This window comes from Hyalella azteca, unplaced genomic scaffold, assembly GCF_000764305.2.
Source record: "Hyalella azteca isolate HAZT.00-mixed unplaced genomic scaffold, Hazt_2.0.2 contig13798, whole genome shotgun sequence".
Taxonomy (NCBI): domain Eukaryota; kingdom Metazoa; phylum Arthropoda; class Malacostraca; order Amphipoda; family Hyalellidae; genus Hyalella; species Hyalella azteca.
This window is the reverse complement of record NW_025943705.1, coordinates 43,680-71,654: the sequence shown is the minus strand read 5'-3', so window position 1 is coordinate 71,654 and position 27,975 is coordinate 43,680. Positions and strand designations below refer to the sequence as shown.

The 27,975-nt window shown below is 39.1% G+C and overlaps 1 protein-coding gene across 1 annotated transcript; it reads left to right on the top strand.

Annotated features, from left to right (window-relative positions):
• Nucleotides 1-15: 15 nt before the first annotated feature.
• LOC108674117 lies at nucleotides 16-27,975 on the top strand. The gene is made up of 14 exons (XM_018162022.2): nucleotides 16-130; nucleotides 2,153-2,660; nucleotides 3,687-3,879; nucleotides 5,784-5,872; nucleotides 6,433-6,515; nucleotides 15,823-16,037; nucleotides 16,344-16,964; nucleotides 17,397-18,254; nucleotides 18,458-19,527; nucleotides 19,907-20,138; nucleotides 21,024-21,628; nucleotides 21,798-21,887; nucleotides 22,302-22,538; nucleotides 22,881-27,975. The coding sequence occupies exons 2-14, from the start codon at nucleotides 2,322-2,324 to the stop codon at nucleotides 23,331-23,333; spliced, it is 5,085 nt and encodes a 1,694-aa protein (XP_018017511.1). The 5' UTR covers nucleotides 16-130; nucleotides 2,153-2,321; the 3' UTR covers nucleotides 23,334-27,975.

Genomic DNA, 27,975 nt, shown 5'->3' with positions numbered 1-27,975 from the left:
ACCCCGAAGGAGCATCGTCTGACGTCTTCCCAAAACGGCTGCTGAGGTCACAGTGCTCTCTGGGCAAACATTGCACCCATGGTCGAGGCATCTGCTTCACATCACGGATATCACCTTCTCCGAAAAATTTGTAAGTATTTATTACTTTCTTTGTCAATCAATACTGTTTTATTTCAACTGCCAATTCTGAAAATGTTTAGCTCTACTCGATTGGAATTCATTTCTTTCTTTTTTACACTAGATTCAGTAGATTGATTTCTGCAGTCGCATCTCAAACAGCTTCTGGCTGAACACCGAATATTTTCCCGAGGCTTGTTGATTCTAAATCGAAATGTTTAATCAATTTTTAAAATTAACCAGCAGTGATGGTCAGAAGTAATTATTTTATGTTTCTGTTAACGCTTACATCAAACTTTTCAATGAAATGAAAATGAGCTCGTTCAAGTGACCTACTAAATGCTTTGCTAAGACATTTTCAATTGATATCATTAAAACAACGATAAATATACCTTTCATGTTAAATTTACGATTTTAAACTTCTATCTTTAATTCAAAAGTTTACATTATCATATTAAATTTAACTTTCAGGTAGCCTCTTTAACTAGAATTTCCGAATACTGTCATGTTTTCAACGGATGTGGTCGGTGTATAAATACATTCATGCATAACTCATGAGCGCTAAGCTCGCGAAGCGCACACTCCTTCTTCTGCCGAGTCATTTCTCCCAACAAAGACTGAGCAAGTCGAGTGGTGCAAGTATCATGGGTGCGACACGCAATTTTTTCCTATGTCCGCGGCGAAGTCGGCATGCTGGTAGAGAAGAAAGAGATAAGAACTACTGATAATCATAGGCGACAAATAGTTGGCCAAGTTGCCCATGATGTACAGTACTTGCGCATTCTAGGATCATTTGTTCTTGTAGGAACCCTGCTGTTCGTAATCATTGCTCGCTTATCTTCTGAGGGCTGCAGTTTTCAAATTCTTGAGAAAGGGTCACGGAGATCATCGCCTTATCCACTATGACTCGATATTTCAATAATTTTAATATAATATTCACGTCAAACTTTCACAATGCTTCGTTAAATTTTGGTATGATTTGATCGGGATTTTTCATTTGAAGAAATTTTAAATAAAATTTCAACTTATTCAGTGGCTATTTGTGTTAAGTTTATAGCCAATAATAATGAAGTGAAATAACTCCGGCATTTTTTCATTTTATGAACTCCGGTCCTGTTATTTTTAAACTCGCTTTGCTTGTTGTGATGTAAGGAAGGAAGTGAATGAAATAATTGGAGTATTTATCACTAGCTGGCATCTGCCCGGCGTCCGATGGCTACGGTGGTCCTGGGAGTGACGCCATTCAGTTGCCAGGGCGACGATGTTCGTGTGGAGTGTGTGAAATTTTTCCTTCTTCGTGCAATTTTGTGTTGTTACATGATTTTTGAATTAATATCTTGTGTGCTCATTAATATATGACTGTATGAATAAGAATAATATCTTTTTTAGATCTCTCGCAAAAAAATGTTGTTAATCCAATGGTAACTCTGTGATTTTTTCGCTAATCAGCTGAGCGTTGCTCTGAAGCGAGAGCGATGTTTACATGTCTATTTTTATGACCAGCTTCAATCAGATCTTCAGTACCTACACGTATCATCACGGTTATCGTCGTGATGATACGTGACGACACAACATGGGTTCTGATAACACACATTGCTTGTCACCTCATGCATTAGGGCAGACGACATTCTTCGCATAACACCCATTTATTTTTATTCATGTATTTATTTATGACTCGAATATCGACTGAAATTTGAAAAAGGAGTATTGTTCTCATTCTCAAATTATGCAATTATTAATTAAATACTCCGTGCTGATTCTTTATTGTTAAGAATGAATGCAGAATGCAAATCTCTATGTTCTGTGTGCTTATTTGTTTCGTGTTTTCTGTACGCAAAGAATAATAAAATTGCATCAATTGAAAATACATAAATCAGGAAATAATAAATACTTTCGTAGGAATCATGCATTTTAATCGTAAAGTAGATCACTTTCGCACTATTTATTTGTTTCAATACGTAGTAAAACTTACGATGTTTATAGACACTGACAAGTGACAAGTATTATTTATTCTATTATGCTTATTGTATTTCAGGCGCAAAAGACGTCGAAGAAGACGTATCATCAGGAAGAACGTCCCAGAAACTGACGTGGACTCGCCCAGTCACGACCGTCTTAATGATCGTCAGCAATTACAAGATCACAGTTTATACGATAGTTCAGATGACCTTAGACTGAATAGAAACATAGGTCATTCATCGTTAATGAATGGTAGATCGCCGACTAGCAATCCAAAAACCAGAAGCCCGTTAGAATATCTGCGATTGATTAAAGACTGGATTTTTGAACAAAGGTCCAAGGACTCACTAAGCAAACAGTCGAACCTATTCGATGAAATGCAAAGCAAATCTAATGCCTCTTCAAGTAACGGAACCAAATACAGTTTTAGGGAAAATTCAGGAAATAACTTACAAACAGACGATGTTATGACTACAAAAAGACGGTCTACAAGGCATCACAACGTTACCAAAGACAGTAAACCAAAATATCACGATAAAATGGATCTCCAATCACGGGAATCTCAGGATAGCGACCATGACGTGGTGAGATAATGATCTATAGTTAATCGTAGGTTTTCAATTCTGCTCAAATAAAATAATTGTAGTGATAGAAGAATTGCCTTAATAAAACTTGAGATAATCAAGATAGTACACCGATACAGTACTTATAAAGGACCGCGTAGTTTTCTTACCATCGGGGCTTATATCAAGTATACATGTATCAAGTATACATGTATCAAGTATCCATATACCAAGTATTAGTCAAGTATCTTACTCACCAGCATGTTGCTGTACACAAGTGTTTCTATAAGCACCGCGCGTGCAGTCCACTCTACGTGATGCAGCATAAACTGCATCTTGAAGCGCTTCCAAACTCAGTTCAGTCATGTTTTAATTATTAATATTAGATAGTAGAATTTACTACTTGTTTATACACGTGCGATTGATGACCAGAGAATTCGTTGATTTATATTATCAGGGAGTGGAACTTTTCTTCAGATGACGGTAGATTAAAATTAATTTTAATTTAATTGTATTATTGTATTAATTATTGTGTATTAATTATTATACAGTTGTTTATTTTACTGAACCATCGCAGTTTAGTGTCTCACAGTTTAGGGTCCAGCAGTATAGCTGGACCCTATACGTTTTCATATTAGAAGAGTGGAAAAGTTCTACTGGTAACGCAGTTCACTGATGAATCTGTAGTTATTTTTGGAACACTAGGTATTGTTGGAACACTAAGTAGTTATTGTTGGAACACTAGGTATTGTTGGAACACTAGGTAGGTATTGTTGGAACACTAGGTATTGTTGGAACACTAGGTATTGTTGGAACACTAGGGATTGTTGGAACACTAGGTATTGTTAGAACACTAGGTATTGTTGGAACACTAGGTATTGTTGGAACAATAAGTATTGTTGGAACACTAGGTATTGTTGGAACACTAGGTATTCTTGTAACGATACCTATTGAAATATTTCTGTTTTGAAACAATTGAAATTTTTCTGTTTTCGTAGCTTTAAACGTTCAATCTGCACAATGATTAATATCGTTCTATGTTCACAGATGAACAGCTCGTTCAGCTCAGAAGTGAGTGTTCTGTCGGTGCGGCGACAGTTGTTCTCCGACAACCCCACCGGGGGGCTGAGTTCCTCCAACTCTCCCCCTGCCGCCCCCCTCACCCCCGCAAGGGTGACGAAGGAGAGAGGGGGGGCTGTGTCTCCTGAGAGTGGACTAGGGGACGAAGCTTCCTCATGGGGTCAGTATTTGTTTATCATTTGTTCAGCTTCTCATTTTACGCGTTGGTTCACTTCTTAATGCTTCACTGAGAAAAATTAATCGGTCATATGATCCGAATACTGGCAAACTTTACACGTTGCACAAGCGGACATACTGTACGTAGCACTGGTACGTCGTTTTGTCTGGCCAAACTGGGTCAGGATGACTTCACAAATGCGAAAAGTGCATCTATATTTAGACAAAGTCTCCCTTATTTCTCTGAGTGTAGCTTTGTGTTGATCTTTTGATGCCATTTTTGGCGCATTTTCTCATTTATTGAAAGAATGCCATCCGTCATGTCCGTCCGTTTGTCTGTCTGTCTGTCCGTCCGTGACTTCACGTTTTCGTCGGCGAGAAAATGCGCTCTGTGTCACTCACTGCAGTGAGTACTGAGTGGGGGCGCAGCCGTAGGCCACAAATTTTACTCCTAAATAAGCCCTGGAGCCAACGCCTAGCTTCAGCATGCAGTAACTTTACTCAGCCTTAGAGCGCGAAGTCGCAGTCTATGCTTGAACTCCAAAATCCAGACAAGCAAGTCACTGCCTAAAGATAAAGGTGCCGTAGGTCTTCAGCCAAGGATTAAGCATGCTCGCTCATAAGCAGGGAGTTCCCCATTCGGCTGGACCTACTCAGGCCTAATCTCTTCTGGCCTAACCTTCACGCTGTCCCGGCTCACAACCTTCTTGCAGCCAATAACTGGCTCTACCAGCACACTTGGACCGCCTTTCTAACTTCTTGCAGCCAATGAGGTTAGGTTAGGTCCGTTCAGGTTTGTTTTGGGTGGAGAAATGTTGCAACTTGTGTAGGTTAGGCGTGAAGACGTTAGGCTGGAAGAGGTTTAGCCAAATGCAGTATATATGGCCATGTTTACCTTTGGCAAGCTTATTTTGCAGCTGTGGACATCCGGCGCTACGGCTTTGAGCACTTGACTTTATAGACCGTTATTCACTTCAGCGTTCTTACATACAGAAAGTAATATGAACTAAATGTGAAATTTGGCAAAGCTGGTCTCCGGCATGCGCCCCACACTGAGTTATATTTTTTAAGATTCGCTTGGTCAGAATTTTTCAGTTATTCGTAAAAGTTGTATGTACCATTATCGTATATCTGTTTTTTCTTCTAATTTTTTGTCTTCCTGTCTCTGAATTTTGTTATTGATCAATTAGCGACTCAATTTGGCAGGATTCTTTGTGTTATGTTTCATCCCACGCTTCTGTTATTCCAATTCTCTGTTGTTTTTATGCACCGCAATTTCACTTCGTAATTCAATGTGTGCAACACAGAGGCGAATTAGAAAATGGATGAATGCGTATATTTTTCGTCTGTATTGACTGGTATTGTGTGCAAATAGATAAAGTGAAATAGCACAATAATGGCGTCATTATTCACCATTTTATATTATTTCATTATGTATTTGTACCCACCGCTGTATCTTTGTACAGACCTCTACATCTTTGTACCCATCTCTGTATCTTTGTATTGAGCTCTGTATCTTTGTACTGACCTCCCTCTACATCTTTGTAGCCATCTCTGTATCTTTGTACTGACCTCCCTCTACATCTTTGTACCCATCTCTGTATCTTTGTACTGACCTCTACATCTTTGTACCCATCTCTGTATCTTTGTACTGACCTCCCTCTACATCTTTGTAGCCATCTCTGTATCTTTGTACAGACATCTACATCTTTGTATCCATCTCTGTATATTATATTACAGACCTCCATATCTTTGTACCCACCTCTGTATCTTTTTACAGACCTCTACATCTTTGTACCCATTTCTGTATCTTTGTACAGACCTCTACATCTTTGTACTCACCTGTCACCTCTGTATCTTTACACCCACCTCTGTATCTTCAATTCATGCCCATCTCTGTACCCACAGCTACCAACACGCCGTGCCAGTTTGTGTCCGGGGAATTTTTCTCATTCCACGAAGATGACCCTAACTGGAATACCCCCCGCAAAATATCGGTGAGCTACCTACTGTAATTCATTTTATTCTATTATTTTAGTATTAGTATTTTCTATTTTTACACTATTTAGTCTTCGTTAAATGTTTTTAATTCTCGAGTCTTAACAAAGTATACATTCTTTGTCATTGATTGTTATTCCACTAAGAATTTTACAAAATTTTGCTTAAATGCATTATATGATTCTCCTGTGAGAGACTCAAAATAATGAAAAAATAAAAGGTTAAAATTTCACTAATTACTTTCAAAATTCAGGTTATGAATAGCATGTCAACTAGAGTTCCAGTGAAAGCAGAGAATGACAAAGAAGTACCAGGATAGTTTGTGTTATGAACCAATGCCACACGAATGATTTTCATGTTCATTTACGATGCTCATACGATGGAAAATTTTGTCAGAGTACGTACGCAACGTATATAGTAGTTAGTCGTACTGCAAAAAAAGTAAATGTACTAGTACTGGTTGTTTACGAAATAGTCCTTATGGTTGTTTACGAAAGAGAGTATCTGTATGAAATCATCGTCTTAAAATAACATAACCGTAGTTTCACATTTTTTCCAGGAGTCGACTCGGCGTCTCAGCCACCATCAGCCCCAGAACCATTACATCGCCTACACCTCCGACCAAGAACTACAAGAGTGGAGGTTAGTCTCAGTCTTTTATTAATTCTATTCAGTATGCCCTCGATTCACTGATCCATGCAGTGCACCTTGTAAATCACGTCCCCCATCTATATCAGCTTCAACAGGGATTTATGGTGTAAATTTATTTTCTAAGTAGCTTTGAGGAACGTTGCCAGCTATTGTTAAAGACATTGCCTGCTGGTGTAGGCTCGTTCACGCAAGCTGCATTAGAAAACAGCTGGAAAAATAGCAATTATGAGATAATTGTTATTTTTTAAAGCCAACATGAACATCCGGTTAAGTGGCTTGGAGTATATGAAAGTAAAAGCAGGAAACAAGAGCGGAGATTTACTCGCCTTTAGGTGTTTGCATGTTCAAGTTACTAGCAGTAACTCTCGGTAGGTTCCTGCCTAATGACGTCAGTTGTCTCATATAGAATAATGTGGACTTGAAACAACAATATATGTTACCAATAATGTGTTACTGTCATTAATGTATTATAGCCCCAGTACTGGCGGCTATAAATCATCTTGTGTTTGTTGAAGGATACAGGTAAATTATTTTTTTTATTAATGCAGACAGGGTTTTTGTATTATTTTGACTTAATCACTGTAATTATTAGCAAATTATCTTGCATGACAACGAACAACTCAGTCGTCAATGATGCGAATTCCTTTTTTTTTTTTTCATATGTAACTGATGAACATTTCACCAAAATCATTTGAGCATCTGATTTTCTGTCGCAAAAGTTTGATTCGCTAATTGTTTGAAATGAAATAGGTTTAAATCGCGTTATGACATTTTAGCCTGTTTTTCTAGGTAGAAACTATTTTGTACATCCATATTCTAGCGGAATGTGGAAACGACTGAAAAAGTATTCTAAAGTTTACATTAATTTCGCTAAGTATTATGACGAAAATATTGAGTTATTTTAAAGTACTGATGTGATGAAATGACCCTCGGAAGCGGCAAATGTTTGTTATCTGATCGATATAATTTCTACCGCAGATAAAAACGAGTTGCACGACAACTACCAAACCGATGAATTGGTTGCATTTCCGTTGCTAAACAGTTTTGTGAGTGGAGTGAAATTCGTTTGGTTGCCTTGTTTGCTTCAAATTTCAGACAACTCTAACTTGTAGTTGGTCTTCATTTCAAGGTTTTCTACCTTTACCATGGGATTCAGCTCAGAGGTACAAATGACCGTTAGGTGTTGATTGTGCGTCTGGCACATGGTTGTGGAGAGAGCTGACGCACTTGGCTGGTCCGAGTGGGACAAAATCGCGTGACGTGATAAATTCTTGGCGACCCTGCTTGGCAGCAGCAGTTGCAATCGTGTAGTTGTGTGTGGTGGTGGTCAAGTTTTTTGGCTCCTGCCAACTGCCGGCGCGAACATTCATACTGGTCATATTTCACAGCAACTCTGTTCTCTGTAACAATAACGAAGAATTTCGCTCTTGGATTTGTATAGTATAAAGTTCTTATTTTTTTACAGTAAAAATATTTGCAAATAAGCAGATTTTCTTTAAAATCTGAACATCCAATACTGTTTTAGTTGTAGACTTGTAGTATTTAGGTATTCGTCGGTACTGAACTATCGGTGCAGTAGTAGGCTATTCGTCAATAATTCGGTATTCTGAACTTCTGAATCTGAAGTGTGTGTGTGGCTTGTTCGGTAATGGTAGCCTAGTAGGCTAGTACTAGGACTAGCACCTAAGTGAATTATTGAAATGGGGGTTCATATATTCGTATTTGTTCCAGTCAGATAGTAATTTGATCAGTTTCAAACAGCTAGATTAGCCTAGATATTCAAATTTGGCACTATGAGTCTAAGGTGATCACATCATGGTGACTAAGGTGATGTATTACATTTTTTAATGTTGTGATTTTAACCAGACTCACAGACTGGATCAGTGAAACGTGACAGATTTTTCCAAAAATTGAGGAGAAAATTCATCAATTGATATGTATCAGTGAACTCCTTGTCCTTGATAGATTCACTAGGTACTTCAAGGACAAGGAGCAATAGGCTATAAATTAGTTCAATTTCATTGTAGGCTACCTAATATTGATTAGGTATAGAACCAATCTAGAACATCAAGCAGAATTAGAAAAAAAGCAATGGTGAAAACTAGCCTTTTAGGAGTGATTTTTGAACAATCAAATTATAAATGCACCATATTCAGTCAGCCATTAAAATCAGAGCCTTCAGAGGAATAGTAAGTGCCAAACAAACCGGTGAAATTGTCTTATGAGCACTGAGCATGGAGCACGGGCATTTAGGTATATCTCATTCATATGTAGCCAAAGTGGAGAATCTGGGAGGAGCCACCCGACACCCGTGAATCTCACAAAAACACCCAGGAATTTGGCAAATTTTACCCCTTCCTATGGCCTTTTTCCAATTTCTTCAGTAAAAAATAAGAAAAACTGCCAAACTTTAACTGCTTTTTTAAATCATCTGTAAAATAATTGTTCATACCTTCAATTTGGGAAAATTCTGCCCTCTATTCCAAGTAGGACAACTAGCTTCTGCCTAATTTTCCAGTTTTGATTTTTTTTTATACTCTACTGGTGACATCTGTCCAAGTTTCCATATCTATCATAAGTATGTTCACCTGAATTATTTTGAATATTCTGCATTGTCAGAAGTTTCATGAAAGATAGAGGCTGTGATTGCAATTGCATCATTTGTCATAATTATATATTTTTTTAGTGGCAATGGTAGGGCGGACTTGGGCCTATGAGAATTCAAAGAAAAAGAATGGAGGTAATTGGCTCATTTCTTGTATAATCTCATACGCCCTGTTAATATTATACCTTTTCAACTTTTTTAGAGATTTGATGACCTATCTGATATAATACTTTGAACTGAAGATTTCTTTCTTAGAACATGTAGACATGTTCTCTACTTTGGCCGCTCCAGGTACATATATAAATTCCTTCCTGTCTTGTTGGTAAATACTTTATCAGATATACCGTATAAATAACCACCACGACATAAAACCTACATGCTAGTTTACTCTGCATAAGTATCTTTACCATTAACACCAATAAATTATATACATATTTGTGAATTGTAAACTTTATTTGATTTATTAATTTAAAAAATGGTGTGAAGTTTTAAATCATTAAAATGTTTATCTTTTTTAAAATTTTGCCTAATTTTGTTTAATTCCATTATAGAATAGATACTAATAAACTTCCACAAGTGAAACAAGACAAGAGATTTTTCCAATTTTAATCAAGGTTTCTGAAATTTATCAACAGAAGTGATTCAAATATCAGTTTGTTTAACAAAAATCTAAAGTTTGTGCAGTTGCTTAAGCCAAAGTTCCTGATGTTTGTGAGATGCACTGATGGTTTGTTTATGTTTTGGGTGTGCCCATCTTGAGGGGTTGCCCACTTGATCCTTGTAGATTGATGGCCCAGGAAGTGCTTCAGAGGTTTGGGTGTTCATCCATGTGGTTGCTTAAGGCAAGAAAAATATAACTCAGTACTCACTGCAGTGAGTGACAGAGAGCTCATTTTCTCATTGACGAAAATGTGGTCACGGACAGACAGACAAGACAAGCTTAATAATGCCTTTTTTCCATAAATGAGAAAGTGCGCTAAAAAGCAATGGCTTAACCTAAAGACTGATATTTATTAATAATAGTTATTTTGATTTGGTTGGCATTTTCTCTTTTTAGCAAATTTTCTCATTTATGGAAAAATGCCCTATTGTGCTCGTCATGTCCGTCCGTCTGCGCTCTCTGTCACTCGCTGCAGCAAGTACTGAGTTATATTTTTTCAACATTCCCATTACTCATCTGTTAATCAGTATATTAAAAAATTAAATACAATAGAATGGTTCCTTCAACCAATTTTCCCCATTTGTTTCTTCTCTTTAGTGGCCACTGAAACGTGCTGTATCAGCTATTTCTATTCTCAAGGAGCTAAGTTCATTGAACATTCCTGGGGTCTCTAACAGTCTGGTTTTGGTACCACTGCCATCTCTCAAATGCCATGCTGCCATAATTGGTCTGGCACTCCACCACTACTACCATCTCTCAAATACCATACAGCCATAAATTGTCTGGCATTACACCACTACTACCATCTGTCAAATACCATGCTGTCATAAATGGTTTGGCGCTACACCACAACTACCTTCTCTCAAATATCATGCTGTCTTAAATGGTCTGACACTATACCACTACTACCTTCTCTCAAATATCAATCTATCATAAATGGTTTGGCACTATACCACTACTACCATCTCTCAAATACCATACAGCCATAAATTGTCTGGCATTACACCACTACTACCATCTGTCAAATATCATGCTGTCTTAAATGGTTTGGCGCTACACCACAACTACCTTCTCTCAAATATCATGCTGTCTTAAATGGTCTGGCACTATACCACTACTAGCATCTCTCAAATACTATGCTGCCATAAATGATATGGCACTATACCACTACTACCACCTCTCAAATACCATGCTGCCATAAATGATCTGGCACTATACCACTCCTACCATCTCTTGAATATCATGCTGTCAAATGGTCTGACACTACACCACTACTACCATCTATCACACATAATGTCTTACCTCCCTCCTATCAAAATATATGGGTCATATAAGACATGAAATTTGATTCACTAAGAATCTTTGTGAATTGTAGGCTTTTTCTCAGGTATTCCCTGTACCTTTTTGAAACATTTATCAATTTGAAACTACATTAGATATGATAAAAGCTGTAGAGTAACAAATGATTGATTAAATCCTTCATATAATTACTATGCACTTGCATCACATTATTGATGTAATATAAATTGAATGGAAGATTGTGTAAAACATTCATTTCAAAAATTTTGTTCCACTTGTAGATGAATCTGTGTTATGAATGCAAACTGAATATTTTGACCAATGAACTCAATTCCTTCTCCAACTTGAACAAGTATTACTATGCCACTTAATAATACCTCAAGGGAGACTAGTGGCACTAGTTCAGTAGCAAGTACAGGTGTAACTAGTGGATATGGTGTCACTATCTCCAAGAAACATGTTCATCATAATAGACAGAAACTGAAATTCAAAGTGCCTGCTCATACAGGAGACTTCATTGAAGTAATTGATGCTGAAACTGCAGCTATCAACGTCACCAATAACTTAGAGAAGTGAGTCATTCCTTGAGTTCTGGTGAGGGAGGGTATTCTGAGGGAAGTGGATTAGCATTAGAATAGAATAGAAGTGTCGGCGTTGAAGAAATAGGCCCATGGCCTGTTGCCGATTCTTGAACTTTTCGTGACTTGATTCACAAGGGATCCGGCCTTTGGAACCCGATCTTTCCATAGCTGACGATTGATTGAGATAGCTGCTGGACTGCATTGATTTATCATAAGGTGGATAATATTAGTAGACAGTGTAGTGAAAGATTAGCTGGTAACTGGCTAAGGATAATGCTTCAATTATTGATGTGAGACATAGATATTAATTTTTAAAGTATTCAACTATTATATATACTGTAAGTATTATGATTTTATACTACAACAGATTATTAAATAGGTAATATTTTTTGTTTAAATAATATTTACAAAATAGCTCGCTTTTACCCTGACCAAATTATGTAAGATTTTTATATTAAAGCGTAATTCTAACCGATGAGCTCCCTTTTACTTATTCAGGGTAAAATACCAATGTGTGTGCAGTTTGAGTGCACTTATTGGGACTGCATCTAACCTGTAATGCTGCCTCGTTTGGTGACGCGCAAATAGCACCACAGGTACTCTCAGTCAGTTGCTTACTGGGCGTACGCAATGCGAGAGGCGAGTGGGGGCAGTTCATCTCTAATTGTAAACCTCCTCCCCCCAAAGTCACCCTCCCCCTCACTACTTATCCCTCACTCGTTCCGCCTCTTTCCTGTGTGTGAAGCAGAATACCCGCATCGCCGGTTCCTCTATCGAACGTTTACGTGAATTTTGTGTCAATGAGAAAATAGAATGGATTTATGTTACATCAAATGTCGGTTATGATTTTTTATGTATGTTAAGGTGGTGAATTTAGTGTAATTCTAACTTATTGGGAGAAATTTAAATATTTGCGTTTCAGTTGCGTGCTTGCATGAAAAACGTTCGCGAGTCGTGGTCCTTCCTTTTTTTCTTTCTGCTTTGGTATAGAAATTGCTTGAAATTTCAAGACGTTCATATCGTTAGCTTTTCGTGCTGCTAGAAAATATGATGATGTCGATGTATTATTTCAAGTCGTATCCGGTTGGAATCAAAATAATAGTTTAACAAGCTGTGCATTATGTATATACATGTTCAACTCCTATCGAGCGGTAGAACAAATATTTTGACTACCACAGCTGCGCTTCCGACCGTTATAATGTCATGTGAATGTGAGGCAGAGGCTTACGCACTGCCATGCTCTAATGTAGTAATTGTGAAATGATTATTCATGACCGTCAACTGAGGTCAACATGACCATCTTTATGACAATGACCAATACCTATGATATTGTTGGTAACCACTAACCTGTTGTGCATGGTGGAACACCTCTTTCTCCAAATGCCAAAGTTACTGTGCAATTCCCTCCGCTAACCTAATTGTTACCCTAATGCTACGCTAATCTCCCGGTTAGCCTTAGTTAACTCGCTGGCTAAAGTCGTCTCGTAATCAATGTCAACCCTATGCTGTGCAATTTCTTCGTTAGCCAAAGTTAACATAATGCTGGTCAAATTCACCTCGGTTATGGCTTAAGTAAAACTAGCTGTCACGTTAGGGCAGAAACTTCTTATATCGAATTCAGAACTTGTACATCTTTATGCCTTGATTGTGAATGTATGTTGCACAAGCTAGCAAAGTAACTCGACGACCTTCATTTTTAAAGAATAATACATAATCATGTTTCATCCAGCTTTGCTCGTTGTTATTCGTCTCAAGCTAGAGCGTAAACTAATAATTTTTGCGTTGTCGTTAGCTTTTGTCGTAGGCTAGTTATTAAAAAATTTTTCGTCTGGTTGCCTGACTAGAGAGGAATGAGAATTTCAGAGATGAAAGTCTCCCAGTCTCGTGCAGTCGTGCACTCGTGCACTGACTGCACTCGTGCTCGGCAGTCAGTGTGACCGCAGTCGTGATCTGAGTAGGTGTGTGACTGAGCTCGCTCGCGATGTCAAGGCCATGGTGATGCAAGGCTCGTGTTCCACTAACCGTTAAAGCCGTTAGGAGTGACAGCCAGAGTGAAAGATTTTGAGATAAGGTTAGTCATCTCGCCGGCCCTTGGTGAAGCTTGTGATCTATTTTTACACCTTTGTGATGATGTCCTAGTCATTATTGGACTGGGCTTTCTTTGCTTGTTCTGTGTTTGTTTACGTACCAACATCCCGTGCTGCGGCGATGACTCATGGCTACTGTTATCGTCCTAAATAAACTTGTAAGTGTTCTTTTTAATTTTTGTTGGTTGTATTTTGCAAAAGTCACTTCTTGGTAGGTCTGTTTTAAATTATTTGAATGGTTTCTTCTCTCTGTGAAACGTTGTGAAAATTTTTTCGAAGCCTAGCATATATCCGATAGGAACGATACTTGCGGTAATCAGCACCGTGCGATTATATTCTGGCGGTGGCGTATACATTAATCTTCACCATTCAACTTTTGAATAATTCAGGGAGGATTATAGCCCATGTTACGTTTAGTCGTCGAGATTAGAGGCAGACAATATATTCACTGAGGTTTTCTTCTTGAAAGGCGCAATGCGAATGATGAATGAGTACATCGTTGTTCTTATAATGAATAATGTTGAATTTTTTACCGATTCACTATCTCATGCTTTTGCACTATTTACGGTGGTGCCAGCTGGCCTTCCTGAATTATTTCGAAGAGCGTAAGCCGATGGACAGACTTGGGACGCCCTGCCCAACCTTAGCATATATTATCAAGTTCAGTTCAGGACCTGCATGGGTATTGGCTGAAACGGTTGCAAAATCGCAAAAATTGCTGTGCATTGGACTTGCTGGGGCGGTTAGCCGTAAACCAGTCTAGTGCAGCCAGCACGCGCGTACTTAGTGGTCCTTGCTTACTGCAATAGGCGTAGGCGGGACCTGTTATAGCGGTGATATCAGGCTTTCTAGGCCGCCATCCCGGTCTGGTGGCAAATGCAGGCGCTGGAACTGCGATGGTGGCGGTGAAAATGGGGCGCAGGCCGGAAAATTGCAGTGGAACTGTGATGCTGACGGTAAAACTGCCCGAGCCCGAAGGCAAATTAATGCGAAACACGTTTCGAAGACGTGTTGATTTTAGTGAAGTTTTGAGTACATTTTATGCAATTTCATTCACTAGCAAACTCACTGTGAGTCACTTTTATAGCAATATCACTCACTAAAGGACTCGTAGTGTATTACTGCTGTTATTGCGCTGTTCTCGTATACCCTCTTCTAAACATTTAATCCATATGCGACATGCCACAGTCATATGATGCATGCGGCGAAAAAGAGCGCTCTTTTAAAATAATGGCTTGTGCAAGCATGCGGCAAGACGTTCCTCGTGGCAGCAGCACAACTGAACAAATTGACACCGTTACTGCTGTGCATTATCACTTAATTCGTGCTGCAGCTGTTCTACCAGCGTGTTGCACCATTCTTTCCCTTGTGTATCAGCCTTAATTCCCTCGCTACAACATCACAACCACCTTCGTTTACTTTAACATCACTACAACTCTCACGTAACATCCCTTTCAACCCTTGTGGAACAACATCGCTACTCCTGTAGCGTGCATCGTGTATCGTGTAGCTACTTGTATACATCTATGCATCTATCGTGTAATTGCATCACTACCATTGTGTAACCACATTCCTATTGTGAAACATCACTACTCTCGTGTAACAGCACCACTACCCTCATGTCCTTCATCCATGATGTGCAACATCGCGCTATCCTTATGTAACATCACTTCCCTTGGGGAACATAATCCCTAGTGCAACGTCATCACTCCTCTCGTGTAACATCCTCCCTGTTGTGCAGCATTGCTTTCCCTATGTAACATCACTTCCCTTGGTATTATAATCCCTAGTGTAACGTCATCACTTCCCGCGTGTAACATCCTCCCTGTTGTGCAACATCGCTTTTTCTATGTAACATCACTTACCTTGGGTAACATAATCCCTAGTGTAACATCATCACTCTCTGCGGTTAACATCCTCCCTGTTGGGCAGCATCACTATTCTCGTGTAACAACAAACCTCGTGTAACAGCATCACTACCCTCATGTCCTTCATCCATGTTGTGCAGCATCGATATCATTATGTAACATCACTTCCCTCGTTTAACATCCTCCCTGTTGTGCAGCATTAGTCCCCGCACGGACTACACGTACAGCGCGTCTGTGAGCTACAGGACGCATAGCCCCCGCAAGAGGGTGGGCTCCCCCAACATGTCGCGACGCCCTCTGCACACGACGCTTCCCTCGCACCCTCTGCCCTCAGACGAAGAACACCAAGTGCTGAGGGAGGGGATCTCTTTACAACAGTTCTACGACGGTCGGGCTATCAGACGAACTGAAGGTGGGTATAGAGTTATAAGTTATTGCATTATTCAGTCATCATATGTTTAAATACGTTATTATTTCTATATAACAATGTTTAAGTTCATAAGTGCGATCGTCCAAACCAAACCTTGTTTGTTTACTTACATTTATGTATTATATTCACCTATTTCTCTTTTTTTCTAATATTCCATTCCTTCTATTTGTCCATTGTTCACTACCTGAAATCTAATATTCAATCAATTATTTTCTTCCATATGTTCATTTATTTCTCGCATTTACTCTTTATATTGTATTTTTTCGTAACAACGTGTCCGTTCCCCAGCTTCGTCGGAATCCGCAACGCTCTCGGTCAACTTCGGCCTCGACCACGAGAGCGATGGCGAAGATTTGGCGCCGGCGCGATCCTCGAACAAACGCAAACATTTGTCCCATCGAGCCACCCCCCTGCTAGCATCCAACTCTTTGACTGCCAACCACGCATCTAGTTTACTGTCGACCCCAAACGGTGGATCGCTCTTCTCCCACAACGAGTGCAGTCCATTTCCGAAGGGAAGGACCACGTTCGAGGGTATCGTAGATGCTCTCTCGTACACTGCGCAGCAGCTTGTGCGCACTCCCACAGTTTTAAAGAACACCGTCATGTCTTTCACGTATTCGCAAGCGAGCCGGTACGATGTCGGTGCTAACGACATCCACTACAACAAAAATAATACAACCCTTGTTGATTCGCACACAAAAACCAAGACGATTAGTACAACCGCTGACAGTTGGTTGCATGAGAACAACCACCGGACTACCACGACTACTACCAACACATCTAGATCTGGTTCCGTCAACAGAAGCTCAATGGTGCTAAGAAGCAGGCGAAGGGTTGGGGCAACTGCTGGCACTGATGAAGAGGAACAAGTCGAGTTTTTCGAGAACACTCAAAACCAACGTCTAGGTAAACTGATAATTATTTATTTACTTATGTTCTGTTTTTAGGTGCATAGTTTTTGTTTAAACTATTTTCCTCATGAAGTTGCGATTAAGGATCATGATTCGGATTATTGGTTTTATTTTTAGTACCTATCAAATATAAGGGTTGCTGCTAACTCATTTGAATTAGATTTCTTCTTCTGGCTTACATATGTTCATCTATTATTCGGTCTCTTTTTGTTTTCATATTTCATTCTATCTATCTAAAAGTTTCAGTTGGTAGTAGTTATCTAGAGTTAGAAAATTGTCTTAGTAGTTATCTAGAGTTAGAAAATTGTCAGTCCTCGCGCCGGAAGTAAGAACTTTTGTTTTGTCACAGTATCGTGTAGGACTATGTTACGTGTAATAAGTCCTGAAAATGCTCTTCAAGTATGGTAATGTTTAAAATGTTCCGCAGATTCTACTGATGGTGCTATGGTTCAAAGTCCAAGCTCACCTGAAAGCCATTCGTCATTTTTATACACCTTATTAGCTGTGATAGTTTGGGCGACTTCTGCATCTGCCGACGCCGTTCATCGCATTTCAAAGCGCGCCATTTCTACCTCATATTCTGCCACTTCATCTGCTGCTAAAGGACTCTTGCACTGTTTTTATTTCACTCGTTCCAAAGACGCGAGTAATCTTGTGGATGAATCGGAGCACGCAACAGCAGCTGGCAGTTCGGATGAACCGAGTACAAGGAAAGCGGATACTGAAATCATGGATGATCCTGCGGACAGTTCTAAGGACGGATGGTTGAGTTGGTTATTCAGCTGTGTGCCAATTTTTGGCGGTAAACGAAGGAGGCGGATGAGAAGACGGAGACAATGGGACGAACATGGGATGGACACAAGAAGCAAGGCACGCAGAAATAGAATTGGAAGTTCAAACCTCACTGTTGATGATATAGCTGAACATGACTACGCAAACGATGATGACGACGAACATGTGCAAACTTCCTACGTCACCAGCACATTCACCTCAGTCATCACCACCGTGTTTGAAACCATCTACGATATTAGTTTTGAGATTGAAGAAGCTGCTAGGAAAATCATTGGTGTTGCAAGCCGACGCGAGGAGAGAGAGAAGGAAAAACGTCTTCGTCTTTCCAAGAGCGGAGACGAGATCTTTACTGATGGCCGGAACTCGAACTCTGTGTTTGGTGGCGACAACCACGAGACTGATGTCTATGCGGATGACGAGAGCAGCAGTGCGGCATCGTGGTGCTTCTGGATGGTACCACTATTGCTGCTAATTGCTTTTGTCGCTCTTAGTGGTGAGTTAACACCTACAACTCTTGTTTATTGTTTAATTAACAGCTAAGTTGGCGGAATAACCAAACACTGACTAGTTTACTATTGTAAAGGCTTTTGACAGGTCTAGATTTATAATTTGTTAGTTTAAGTGACACGAGGAAAGTAGATGAGAAGAATAATATTACTTAATATTACATAATATTACTTATTCTATCTTTTTCAGGTTGGTCGTATTTGTATCACTCGGAAAACTTAAAAGATGCAGTGACCTCATCAGCAGCCTATGTTACTTCCACTACCATCACAGTGACTTCAGTCGTCTGGGATTGGATCTTTTCGGTTTTCTTTTTGCTGATAGATTTTGGGAAGTTGATCCTGTGGGCCATAACGTATCCTTTCGTCTACATTTACAGCTCTGGAGCTGAAGCCCTTGGTAGAATGACGTCAGGAAAATGGTCTCTCACCTCCGACCTTGGAACCAGCAGTGGTGACACGGGCGCTTTTGGTGTAGTTTCAGTAGTTCGATCAGCCTTCTCGTCTGTACTTTCATTCTGCCTCTGGGTGTTCAGCGGTGTTTCTGAGCTCCTCTTATATATCTGGAGTCTTCTGTTATCGCTCTTATCCTACAGCGAAAGTGTTGTGACGTCTTCGTGTTCGACGGCAGCAGCGAACGTTTCCTCGTTTATGTTAGCAGGGACAGAGGGATTGTGGTCAGCTTTGTTGTGGGTTTGGGGAGTTATTGGAGTTGTTATAGGATCTGCCTTGTCTTTGGTGGCTATTGTTTTCAATGCCGTTACTGGACTGGCACAGTCGGCAAAAATCATGTTTGTGGCGTCGCCTTCTAGTAAAATTCCAGCGCCGAGACCTGAAGTTCCATTAATTAAATCTGAAGTTCCACCGCTTATCGAAAATAACGTCGCGATGATCGATGACCTGGTGGCCCGGGTACTGCAGAGCGAGCAACTGCAGCTGCAACTGGGTTCAAAAGTTTCATCTGAAGTGGCGGAACAGACTGCACCTACAGCTGCTAAGTTAGAGCAGCTGCAACTGTCCAGCTCCGCTGTGCAAACTGAAAACCGTGACCTGTTATTACAGCTCCAGCGATATCATGACAGTCTGAAACAGGAGCTGCTGCAGCTCCAGGAGAGTCTTGCAGCTGTTGCCGCTGACGGCCGAGAAGGCAGGACTGTTCTATCGGCTGCTGTTCAAGAACAGCTTCAGCAGGTGGAAGAACACATTAAACAATTCCAGCAGAATTTCAAGGACATTAATCATCAAATCAACAAGCTGCAGGTGAGTTTATTATACTTTAGTGCCTATCATTATTAATGGAATAATTTTTTAAATAAATTTCTCATTCCATGAATTTCAAGATAAATTAGATTCATGGTAAGATTTGACGTAGTTTTTTAATTGAACTGTCAATGAGGACCACAACAATTACTTTCGAGATAAGATCAAAATTGTGTGCGAACATTTTTTAATCAAACTTTGCTTGAAAAATACGTGCATTGAAGTTCCATTAAAGTTTGAGAAAAGTTTCATTAGTTGTCAAAATATTCCTAATTATATCAATATGTATATATTGTTTATTTATATGTAATGCGTATAATATATATATATATATATATATGTATTTTCTAACTTTTTTTTTTTTTTTGTTTTTCACCAGGACGACCAAAGTTTGCTCTCAGCTGAGCTGAAGTCTTGCTGCCAGAAGACGGCGCTGTCATTGGCTGACGTAGAGAGTCACGTGGTGGGCCTGATCTCGTCCCTGATTGGTGGAAGCAGCGGCAGCCTTTCTTCTGAAGACCTCAAGGCTTGGATAGCTACTTACTTCGTGGCTAAGGATCAAATGGAAGAACGAATAAACGATTTGATGAGCCAAATCAAATCTCGTACAGGTCTTAATCACTATGTTTGTTTTCAACTCGTTTTTAGAATAACTATACCGACTTAGTTTGATTCAGTATCTTTTCTATTGTAAGATTTTCTATTTCATCTTTTTACTTAAGCTGCTGAGCTTTATCTAAAATGATAAATTATACTTAGTGATTGTAATTTCTAGTTCCTGTGCAACTGAAGGATTTATGGATTATGAAGCATCTAGGTCAACATTTTAATGATGTTTAAGGTACTATTTTCGTTAACCTTGCGAAATCTGAATGAAATTCACTGTGCAGTTGTCCAGGCTGCTGCCCTTGTCCACAATTCCTCATATATTTCCATAACTAATAAATGCAAAGATATTTAGCTGTGTTTCTCAGACGTTAAATGCAGGACTAATAATATCTTCTAAATCATGTTTCAAGGCCCGCCCTTCTTCAGCAGTTTAATTTCGTATAAAGACCAAGCAAACGAACCTTCTTGATACAAATTCTATTTATTTAAAAGCCATGCAATTATACGAGACGAACTCTGAAATTTATCTCGCTGATACAGATGAAGTCACTGACTCACTGATAAACTTAAAGGATTTTAGTTACGCAATAAGATATTAGAAATCATTAATTTCGTTGTTGATTGTTAATCTTATCTTATTATCAAATGTCATTTTTATCACGCAATAAGAGTGCGCCTCAGTGCAGAAATTTTTTATCTTATCTTGTTATTGAATGTCATTTTGGTTTTGCAATGAAATGTTAGAAATTGTTCATATTCAAATTTCAAACTTGCTTCGAGTATTATAAGAAGGTCGCAATTTTTAATTTTCAAACTGGTTACGCAATACTATGGACAAAATTCTTCCTTCAAACTTGCTTCTATTATTAAAAGGCACTTAATTTCAGACGTTGCCCCCGAGTCCAGCCGTCTTCAAGAGGAGACCCTGGTGCAGACACAGCAGCTGGTAATGGAGCGCGTCATGGAGACCCTGCAGACAAGACTGCACGAACACGACCAACGCGTCACGTCTGGCATTCGTGAGACCGTTGTTGCACACCTTGAGTCTGACCAGATCAAAGACCTCCTGGTTAGTCACCTCGATTCTGACCAAGTTAAGGAGCACCTGGAAGCCCACCTAAAAGCTGACCAAGTCAAGGACCATATCGAAGCACACCTAAAGTCTAATCAAGTCAAAGATCTCCTGATTAGTCACCTCGATTCTGACGAGATCAAGGAGCACCTTGAAAGCCGTCTCAAGTCTGACCAAGTGAAGGATATTCTGGTTAGTCACCTTGATTCTGACCGAGTCAAGGACCATATCGAAACCCACCTCAAGTCTGATCAAGTCAAAAACCTCCTGATTAGTCACCTTGATTCTGACCAAGCAAAAGACAACATCGTCACTCACCTCAAATCTGAGCAAGTCATTGATCGCCTGCTGCTAGAGCTTCAGCCCATACTTGAAGAGCGGCTCAAAAACTCTCAAGAAATAACAACTGAAAATGCACGCGTGAGTCTGACGCCATTTGTTATGTCGAGAATAGCTTCTGAAGTTCTGATGCCCTTGCAATGTTAGTCAGAGTTTCATTTTATCAGGCCCATTAGGTGTTTATTTCTATCAATTAAATAATTCAATGCAGCGCATATTTGAGGTATGTTGAACTTTTTTTCGTTCTCAGGAGGCGGTGGAAATTGAGACAGCGGCGCGAAGTGTTGAACTCAATGACACCGTCAACGCTCTTGTTGCTGCCGCCATAGCGCTGCATATGGTGAGACTGGCATACTTTCCACATAATTTAATGAAAAATAACGCCAAATTGTATTACTTTCTTTTCAAGCGCCTTTCATTTTATTGGTTCTAAAACTGGAGTTGTCTCTTCTACGACTTACGAATGAACCTCGCCTAATGATAGTTAATAAAACTATTCCTAACTTTGTTTTTTCATACCCGGCTGCAATTATAAGCCCCAAACCAAACTTGTCACTTCAAGTTTTATCATCACTTTTCAAAATATTCATTTATTTTGAATGATTTCCTTTTTATTCAATCCATCAACATAATTGACGTCATCAATGTCTTTTTGAAATGAGCTTTTCATAGATGAAGCTACCTGCTTCCCTCTTTTTTTTATTATTTATAATTTTGCTGGTACAAACCAATACTAGCATGAAAATTATTACAGAAAAGTGAGAGTGGCAGTGAAAAGACCTCGGAAGCTCTGCGGACGGCAGCTGGGGTGGCCATGGGTGGGGTCGGTGGCGATGCCTTTAATCAGTTGGCGCTGAGCCGCCACGAGGTCGAGGTGCTCGTCACGGACGCTCTCAGGAAATACGATGCTGACCGCACGGGACTTGTCGACCACGCCCTCGAGTCCGGCGGTGGCTCCATCGTATCCACGCGATGCACAGAGGCTTATGAGGTTTACTACTAGCAGATTTTTCTCATACTTGTTACGAATATTTTAATTACCTTTGATACCAGACATCATCTTACCTCCATTTCTTTAAAAAAATCGTGATTTGCTTTAAAATCGACCATTTTCTTCCGTTGAAGCAACTTCTACATTTTTGGAAGCTGTTCTTCTGTTGACTTAGTCATACATTTGTATTGAGCCATTTTCCACATTTATGTTAACCAAGTTTCCATGTTCGGTTGTATTCCAGACGAGCGGTTGTATCCAATCAATTGTTTCTAATTACGGTTGTGTTGCAGACGAACGGTTGTATCCAATCAATTGTTTCTAATTACGGTTGTATTGCAGACGATCCAAGCTGAGGTGAGCATTCTTGGCATTCCTCTATACCGGTACGCGACCAACACCCCTCGGTCCATCATCCAGCCGGACCGGCACCCAGGCCAGTGCTGGGCCTTCAAAGGCTCCCAGGGCTTTGTTGTCATCAGGCTCGTCGCACCCGTGAGACCCACAGGCTTCACCCTGGAACATATACCCAAGTCCATAGCACCCTTCGGCGTTATCGACTCTGCCCCCAAGAACTTCTCCATGTGGGGACTCATGACTGAGAACGACGAAGGGGTTCTTATCGGAGCATATCAGTACCGGGACGATGGAGAGCCATTGCAGTATTTTGCGGTAGATGAAGTCCCCGTTGATTTCTTCCCGTTCATTGAGCTTAAGATTGACAGCAATCACGGGAACATGAAGTACACTTGCGTGTATAGAGTCAGGGTTCATGGCATCAGAATGAAGTTATGAAACCCCTTCAGCTCGTAGTAAATGAGTAGGAATTGTTTCAAATTTTTACGCTGTCTTCAAAACATCGCACTTTTTTGTTGATCGTCAATATCGGATCTCTTCTTCATTGTTAGCTCCTAAGTTTTTTCCTTCCTAGTATGAATATGCTAGCAAGCAATTTCTTTGTAAGCTTTAAGACTGATGCGTTAGTGTTTTGAAAAATTTGACATTTAAAAGGAAGATAAAGAACGTGTTCAGTTTGTGGTTAGATAAGAAAGTTTTTTATGTTCTACAGATACTACGGAAACGTTCATTAGTTAATAATAGTTAGAAATCTTTTTGCTTCGCGATTGCCTTTTGTGTTTGTCTCAGAATTACTTTTGAACCGCGCTTTGCTCGTAATTGTAGTTTGAAATGTGTAGAGGCCACCTTCAAATGTTCTGTACATTCAATACCTTGATGTGCCTGAGTACTTGTTTTAGGGTGTAGTTTTGCCTGAGCTTTGAGCATATTTGATTGTGGGAAAATTGAACGCACTTCCAAATTTCCCTGTCGTCTTATGTAAATAGTAATTATCTAAATAATCATTTCGAGTTTATTAACCGTAGTTCGGTTATGCTGGTGGATTGTGCACTATTTGGGGTAGGTTTTAGGAAGAAGATGTATTCAGTTGAACATTCGTTTTATGCATGACCATTCAGATGGGAAATTGTCATTATTTGCTGTATGATCTAATACCGATAATTTTATTATCTTATCGTCATTCATTATGGAAACATGAAAATGAAGAATATATTCAATATGAGAATAAGTACAATATGTTTGTCTTGCTTCATCGAGTTGAGGTCGATGAAGCTTCGAGGGTTGATTTACTATCTTGACAAAAGATGTGTAATTAATTTGTTATTCATTTCACTTTATGGAGGGTTAAATTTTTTTACTGCAGCCGTGGTTTTTCTGAGCAACTTAAATGAATTTTATATTTGATTTGCTATGCGTTGTTTGCGTAATTGAGGATTCTCACTTTAAATTCTACTTGTACTTTTTTTTGGAAAGAGTAAGTTTTTAGCGGTACATATTGCTATCTTCCCTTTTGTTTTCTTATGATACTTATTTTCGATTTTTTCTACTCTTGTTTACGGAATTCATCTCCTCATGTACCTAAATTCACAGCTTTTCTTTAGTCCTACTGTCAAATAAGTAGGTTATGGCCGAATCAAAAAAGTCTGCAGGGTTCGCTCCAGTGTTCTCATTTGCAGATTTATTTGTGAATTAGTTTAGTTATCGCTGATATTTCAGCCATCAGGCTGTGTGATATATTTCACATCATAAATCACGGATTGTATTATATGAGTTGCTGAACCGAATACATGTATGTACAAATAAACCCCAAACAAAACTACGCTTTTGTTGCGGAAAAGACTCTGTAACTTTAATATCACTTAAGCTTTTTTTATACTAGGAAAAAATTAAGGTAATGGATAAATTTTCAACGTTCAAACCTAATTTTTTCATTGTCGATTAGAGAAGTTGCTATTTTTTCTTCGGGAAATGCAGTGATTGATGGTTTGTTGCTCTTCATTACGGCTGGGTATTTTGCTTATTGGGCTCCGAACTCTTTAGGTCGTAAACAAATCATCTCGCCTTCATAGAAAAAATTTATACCGCCTACAAAACCCAGTTAGTGAACTTGCATTCGCATCGTTAGTTTTGATTGATTCGTATCTAGAGAAATATTGAATATGATTTTACAGCTACATCACTTATAGGACCATTTAAATAGACTTTTCATTGATAAAACCAATTGACAATGACTGCAGTAAGATTAATTTATCATCTTAGATTTACTTCTGAGGTTAGCTTGTGCCTATTGTCCGATCTCTTGACCTGCAGAGGTTTAATTTTTAACTAAAAAGGCCAAGAAGTATACATTTGTGTCGCGGTTACACGCTTCAGTAATGGTTGTATCCTAGATGCATAGCACTCCACTTGCATTTATTCTACAACTCGTATTTCCCGCTTGAAGATTTAGACGCAATTTCGCAGTGAATATCTGTGGATGACTATTGATTGCATATCCTTTTTGAGAATCGACGCGTCGCTCACTTGTTGTCTCATTTATTAGAAATTCAATTGCTTTTACTTCATTGGAAGAAAGCTGTTGTTAACAGTGCAATGGTGTTGTACTTGAGAGAAGGTGACTAAGTGATGGCGCCGCTGTAATTTTCCTCTACAAAGTCAACGCAATGTGAGCCGAAGGTGCTAAAGTTTTGAATTTTTGTCCAAAGACTTCATGGTTTTTAATTGCTGTGATGTAATTTTCGATTGCAATTAGTTGTAAATATCTTGTTTATGGAACTCATTATATTAATTTTTGTAGATACCTGCATTTGTTTGTGATCTTTCGTTGCTGAAAGTCCGCATTGATGTGATGCAAGTCTGGACATTTAGAGTCGCGTTAGATGAGCGGGTGCCTTAGTGTTGGCAGCAGTGTAATGAGTGTGTGATAATGAACTTGATGAAATGGAACTTAATTTTCTAATATTAGTTGTGTTAGTGGATGCATTCCCGAGAAATGCTAAGCAATAAAAAGCCTGCCATGCTCCTTTAGAGAAACGTGATCAAATTAAGCTTCTGCAGCTTATTTCAATGATTATCAAAATACTAACGTAAAACGTTGTCTCTGAATAAATCATATTTGTTTAATTATATTCTAATAGTGTAATTGGAAATCATTTGCGAGAGCTACCATGTAATGAATTTTTCTAAGTTTGGAACATACTTTTTAATTGAAATTGTTTGAAAAATGGCAGTTAGATCGGAAAAGTATTCCCTAAGCGTATGTGTGTAGTAGTTGACTATCTCGTGAACGCACGACGTACACATACGTCCGCAATCAGAGTTTTTCAATAGACACGCACGTAAAGACAACATAAAAGATTAGGTAATGGTTTCAAAAATTGTGACGTATCTGATGCTGAAGAATGAAAGCAAGTTGCCTCTACTGATCCAGTGCCTTAATGTCTTCAGATCTCGCTTTCTTGTTGAGCTTGAACGAAATAGATTATTTGTGCACTTTAATGATGTAAATATGTTACAAACTGAAATTGCACGCAAATGGCGGATATGAATGTCCCAAAAAAGATGATGATGGACGATACGTTTACATTGAAGAATTGGTAAACGGCAAAATAAGTTATGGCCGACCATTTGACTTTACGGTGGCGCTTCTTGTTAAATTGAACTGATCACTTCTCGAAGTCCTGAGTTGGTCAGCGGCTTTATGGGATTTGGCTATCACGAGGGCGAACCGCCTAGCCGATCGCCGTGGGTCTCCGCTGTCTGGAGCATTTGATAATGGATGCATGCAGGTTTTTTCCGTGACATGAGTCCGTGATTCGCTATGCAGGCTGAATTTCTATAGTTGTTTCGCAATGTAGGCAGAATTTCTTGCAGTTTCTTCCTATCCCCCTGATTGACGCCGACGTTTCATGTAAATAGCCTTTAGTACGCGTGCAGTCTTTTTGCTGATTACTTTCACCTTCCTTATTACCTTCCCTTCAGCGCGCTGATATGTGACATCCGTCCAGACAAAAGACGTTAAAACGACCTGATTACGAGTTGATTTGATTTAACAACGTTTTTCCAGCGTCAGATGAATGGTGGCTTCCGTCCCATATTGGTGAAGAACAATTATTGATTAAATGTATTCACTGTGATGTCCACTACACTATCCCATACTTTTGCTGATACTACGTAAAAGCTCTACTGACGAAACCTTTTTTGTATAATAGGTAGTCAATCTGTGGAACCTGTTCCGTTTCTTTCGTAGATGAGCAGCGATGTCGTGATTGATTACAGGCTTCGCTAGTAGATACTATCTCTCTGAAAACAAATGTGAAATCCTATCGTCCGACAGTTCCCTTCATTGATAATGAAATTGATTTACTCTTAGGATTGGCATATTTTCAAATTATTTTCTAGGTTCTATCGCAATCATCAAGCCTCGTGGATTTAATAATTTTTTGCATTTTCTTACATGATTGCTTGGTGCTAAAACTTGTCGCTATGTTAACAGTCGCGTTATTTTTATTATTAATATATTTGGTCAGTATTCAATCAGCTGTCAGGATGCGTTTATATTAATTTATTGATTTCCTTTATTATATTTGCGTTTTGTAGTTAGAGATATAACTTAACTATAAGTATAGAGGACTAAACTTTTTGTTTGTTATTTTCGTAAGTTCAAAAATAACGAGTTTTATGAGTCCTTTTATACTCGTAAATTTGTTTAAACGTGAGCATTTGTGCACGCATTTCTCGTACGCATTGAGCATCACATACGCGGAAATAACAATCGTCATTGAGTTACGATTATTGTATCATATTTGTTGGCAGTATTTTTCTCTCTCCTTTTCAAGTTCTTTTTCATTATAGCGTTACGAGTATTGAATGCCGTTCTGTAAATTTATGCTTAAACTAACAAAGGTTACCGTTTATACGTTAGCAACATGAGCGTAATATTTCTGAATTTCTTCTCGGGATTCAAGAAAATCAATTCTCTACTCCGTTCCTGTGGTTTGCATATTAATATTTTTCAGGAGGCCGCGGTGCTTTTTTGTCTCTCAGTCGAGTACTTATGAGTACAATATTGTCAAGTTAA